This window comes from Mandrillus leucophaeus, unplaced genomic scaffold (assembly GCF_000951045.1).
Source record: "Mandrillus leucophaeus isolate KB7577 unplaced genomic scaffold, Mleu.le_1.0 Scaffold288, whole genome shotgun sequence".
Taxonomy (NCBI): Eukaryota; Metazoa; Chordata; class Mammalia; order Primates; family Cercopithecidae; genus Mandrillus; species Mandrillus leucophaeus.
The window spans coordinates 382,541-387,606 of record NW_012103009.1 but is presented as its reverse complement, the minus strand read 5'-3'; the positions used below and the strand labels follow the sequence as shown (position 1 = coordinate 387,606).

At 55.9% G+C, this 5,066-nt stretch overlaps 1 protein-coding gene across 1 annotated transcript in view; it reads left to right on the top strand.

The window, feature by feature from the left end:
* Window positions 1-4,788: 4,788 nt before the first annotated feature.
* The window catches only part of ADM2 (adrenomedullin 2), a 1,930-nt gene continuing 1,652 nt past the window's right edge, over window positions 4,789-5,066 (top strand). Inside the window, exon 1 of the mRNA XM_011985598.1 lies at window positions 4,789-4,873. Within this exon, the coding sequence (XP_011840988.1) occupies window positions 4,789-4,873 (85 nt within the window). The remainder of the gene's footprint in view (window positions 4,874-5,066) is intronic.

The window sequence follows — 5,066 nt, the reverse complement described above, 5'->3', positions numbered from 1 at the left end:
GTGATCTCGGCTCACTGCAAGCTCCACCTCCCAGGTTCACACCATTCTCCTGCCTCAGCCTCCTGAGTAGCTAGGACTACAGGCACCTGCCACCACGCCCGGCTAATTTTTTGTATTTTTACTAGCGACGGGATTTCACCGTGTTAGCCAGGATGGTCTCGATCTTCTGACCTCGAGATCTGCCTATCTCAGCCTCCCAAAGTGCTGGGATTACAGGCGTGAGCCACCGTGCCTGGCTGGCCTTGAAGATCTGCTTTTAAATGAGTTTGGCTGCTGCAAGAACTGGCCAAATGACTGGCATCCACGCTCCCTCCATGGGCAGGATCCAGACCAAGAGAATGAATGGAATCAAACTGAGAGACCCCACCAGGGCCCCCTCCCTGCCCTCAGGCGTGGGCCACACTACACCTCTCCTCTACCACTGTTGGTTTTCACAGGTTGAGAAGTCCTCTTTTTAAAATTTAATTTTTTTTGTAGAGACAGGGTCTTGACATGTTGCCTAGGCTTGTCTTGAACTCCTGTCCTCAAATGATCCTCCTGCATCTGCCTCAAGAAGTGTTGGGATTACAGGTGTGAGAAACTGTGCCCTGCCAGAAATCCTCCTTTTTGCTCCAGCTGGCTCAAGCTGGTTTCTGTCACTTGCACCCAAAAAGGTCCTCAGCACCACATTACCACACCATTGAGCTTGTGTACAGGCTGGCAGTCTCCCTGGGCAAGTCTGGGCTAGTGCTTGAGCCCAGGGCTGGCTCTCTTCTGAGAGACTCTGGGGACCCCGCATCGCACTCTCCACTCTCACGCTTCCACCAGGCCCTTGGGAACAACCATCCATAGTGGCTCGGCGGCTCGGATGGATGGACGCCCTTCGCTACCACCTGGCCTGCTGATTTCTGGTCAGCTGTCTTGCAGTCTGCACTCTCCTCAAACCTCCCACCCCACTTCCAGTGTCTCTGAGATGATTGGCTGCTCCTCACAGAGCAAACAGAAGCTATGAGGTGGGAGCACCAAGCCCCCATCTTACACCCCTCACACCACCCCTCCCTCCATTACCACAGGTTCTGCCCCCCTGCCCATCCCTCATCTCAGGCCATCATTCACTGTCAGTGCCCACCGCCAAACTCCATCTTTCCCTGTCTATGGATTCCTTGCTATCAGAGTCAAACTTACCTCTGCCATCATAAAACACTCAAAACAAAACCCCCCAAAGCTCAGGCGTGGTGGCTTACACCTGTAAATCCCAGCACTTTGGGAGGCCAAGGTGGCTGGATCACTTGGCATCAGGAGTTTGAGACCAGCCTAGTAAACATGGTGAAGCCCTGTCTCTACTAAAAATACAAAAATTAGCCAGGTGTGGTGGCTCACACCTGCAGTCCCAGCGACTCGGGAGGCTGAGGCAGGAGAGTTGCTTGAACCTGGGAGGTGGAAGTTGCAGTGAGCCGAGATTGCACCACTGCACACCAGCCTGGGCGACAGAGCACAACTCCATCTCAAAAAAAAAAAAAGGAAAAAACCAAAGATGCTTTGTCCAGCCAGTTACCACCCTAGCTTGTTTAGATTCTCACAAGCATTCTCCAATGCCACTGCCCCCCTCCTATGGTCCAGCCCTGGCACATTTGGCAACTCGTGTCTTCTCTTCACCTGTGTCCATCATAAGCAGTGCTGGGGCCCCATCACTCCCCAGAAGCAGCTCCTCCAACTAAGAATGGAGTCACATGAAACAAGTGCCAGGGGCCCTGGGATCACAGAGGGGGACTCCTCTCTGGTGGGCGGGGCAGGTGCAGAAGCAGCAGCCAGGCTGATGCCTGAGGGCAGAGGACACACCCTCCCCACAGGCGGCGGGAGGTAGGACTGTGGCTCACAGGGGCAGCAACTGTCCTGTCATCCCAGGGTCTGAAACGCAGCCCCTCACTGGGGCTGACCTCCACCTGTCCCAGATTTAAAACCTTGTGAGGACAGGGAATTGTCACTGATTTTTCTTTATTGGTGGGGCGAATGATTTGATTGCACTTATATTTTGAAAGGACGGAGCTGGTGGCGGTGTGGAAGGCTGAGGGCCGAGTCGGGAGGCAGCAGAAGCCGCAGCAGCAAGACTTGGGAACCTGGGGGATCCTCTGCTCAGGCCCTTCCCTCCCTGGCCCTCCAGAGCTGGCGCTGAGCTCTATTCTTGGCCGGCCTCTCTGCATTCTCTGTGGACCAGGCTCACCATATCCTCCATGGCCGCGCCATCCCTGAGATCTCCAAAACTGTTCTCGACCTGCCTTCTCTCAGTCCCATGCCTGCCAGGCTGGGGAGCAGCCAGACCCCCTCCCTGGACTACCCTCAAGCATCTCGGCCTCAGCATATCCAGGCCCCGACCTCTTCCCACCCCCTCAGCAGCTGCCACATCAGCAAACAGAAGGGCTTCGCCGGGAACTGTGAGCCCCTCATTTACCATCCTGCCCTGCTATATTTCTCCCACTCATCCACTCTGTCCCCTCAAGCTCTTTCTGCCTGCCTCCCCAGCACCTGCCTTCTTGGCTGCCACTCCGCCTTTCAACATAAATGTGACACTTGGCTGGGCTCGGTGGCTCACACCTGTAATCCTAGCAGTTTGGGAGTCAGAGGTGGGTGGGTTGCTTGAGGTCAAGAGTTTAAGACCAGCCTGGCCAGCATGGTGAAACCCCGTCTCTACTAAAAATACAAAAATTAGCTGGGTGTGGTGGCAGGCGTCTGTAATCCTAGCTACTAGGGAGGCTGAGGCAGGAGAATTACTTGAACTTGGGAGGCGGAGGCTGCAGTGAGCTGAGATTTCACCACTGCACTACAGCCTGGGTGACAGAGTGGGACTCCATCTCAAAAAAAAAAAAAAAAAAAAAGCCGGGCGCGGTGGCTCAAGCCTGTAATCCCAGCACTTTGGGAGGCCGAGATGGGTGGATCACGAGGTCAGGAGATCGAGACCATCCTGGCTAACACGGTGAAACCCCATCTCTACTAAAAAAAATACAAAAACTAGCCGGGCGAGGTGGCGGCGTCTGTAGTCCCAGCTACTCAGGAGGCTGAGGCAGGAGAATGGCATGAACCCAGGAGGTGGAGCTTGCAGTGAGCTGAGATCCGGCCACTGCACTCCAGCCTGGGCGACAGAGCGAGACTCCGTCTCAAAAAAAAAAAACCTATAAATGTGACACTCCCTGCCCCTTAACTGGTCAAAAGAAGTAAATAATACCTGCAGGGCATCCCTGCCCTCCCAGAACGGCCTGTGTGGTGTGTGCTCGGCACTCCTCGACTTATTCATCCAGCAGATGTTGACTCTGTTCCCAGGCTGGGGACACAGCAGGGGGGTTACAGGGTGAGTGCAGGGGTTGGGGAGACAGAAGGGGAAGCACAAACAGACGCAGAGATCCTCAGCTAACCCAAGAGAGAGGCCAGTCTCAGCAGCTTGGAACCCGTGACACCAAGTCCAGGACTCGTGGACGGTGGGTAGGCGAAAACTGTGGAGAACAGTGAACCACCTATCAACACCAACACGCACTCACCTTCAACGAGAATTTCTACTCCCAGGAAGGTGTCGTACAGACACGTCTGTGAGCTCGAGGCAGCAACTCACAAAATGACTGGCGGTCACCGAATTTCACGTTAATCGCAGGTGAAGTGAATCATACAACACCTATATGCTGGAGTAGGTCCAACCATAGGAAAGAATGGGGTCTCTGATGTGAGGACGGTCAGGCTGTGAGGCCTGTCACCCCACTGGTCACCAGGGTTGATTCGGCTGATGTGGTTGGCTCAGAGGTAGGTGTCCCCTCCTTCCCCATCGTTCCCTGTGTGTCCCTCTGAAGCTGTGTGCTCCGTCAAAGAGGATGAAGGATCGGGCTTCGAGTAGCTGTGCTCCTCTGCCAGGACCTACAAACAAGCTCTCAGTAAAGAATGGGGTCTCAGTCCTATTGCAGGTCTGCACACATGGATGTGTGTGCCTCACACGGCCGCACCTTGGTGTGCCCAGGGCGGGTCAGGAGAGGGCTCCCACCCAGACCGGGGTAGGGGTACCGAGTGGGTGGTAATGATGAGGAGAGTCTCACGTTTCACTTGTTTAAATTTCTTTTTTTTTTTAATTTTTGAACGGAGTCTCACTCTGTCCCCCAAGCTGGAGTGCAATGGCACGATCTCAGCTCACTGCAACCTCCACCGCCTGGGTTCAAGCCTCAGCCTTTCCTGCCTCAGCCTCCCAAGTGGCTGAGATTACAGGGACCCGCCACCAAGCCCAGCTAATTTTTTTGGGGGGGAGTTCGGGGGCGGAGTCTAGCTCTGTCCCCCAGGCTGGAGTGCAGTGGCTCTGCCTCCCGGGTTCACACCATTCTCCTGCCTCAGCTTCCCGAGTAGCTGGGACTACAGGCGCCCGCCACCACGCCCGGCTCATTTTTTGTATTTTTAATAGGGAGTTTCACCGTGTTAGCCAGGATGGTCTTGATCTCCTGACCTCGTGATCCACTCGCCTCGGCCTCCCACAGTGCTGGGATTACAGGCGTGAGCCTCCGCGCCCCACTGGCCCATGACCAGCTAATTTTATTTTTAGTAGAGACGGGTTTCTCCATGTTGGCCAGGCTAGTCTCAAACTCCAGGCCTCAGGTGATCCGCCCGCCTCGGCTTCCCAAATTGCTGGAATTACCGGAGTGAGCCACCGCGCCCGGACACTTGTTTAAATTTGTTACAGAAACCGTGCAATACTTTGGTCTGGGGTTGGAGCGGCTGGCGGTAGGTAGAGCTTTTTAGGAGCGCAGCCCCGGGTTTGGGGACACCGCGTCAGAGGATAGTGGAATGGCCAGCCCGCTGCGGAATCCCGCGGACTCCCTGGTCAGGCCGGGGTCCGGGGTCCGGGGTCCACCGGATCAGACCCTGGAGGGTGGGACCGCCAGGACCCACCAATCGGGAGGTGGTTGACAGGGTGAGAGTCCACCCCAGCTGTGGGATCAGCTTGGACTACGGCTCGCCCCCTAGAACCCCGCTTCAGCCTGGGGAAGTCCGGCCCACCCAGGCTCGGGGCTGCGTCCCCACTAGAAGGCGCCTGGAGTGAGGCTGGCAGCCCCGCGGTCCCG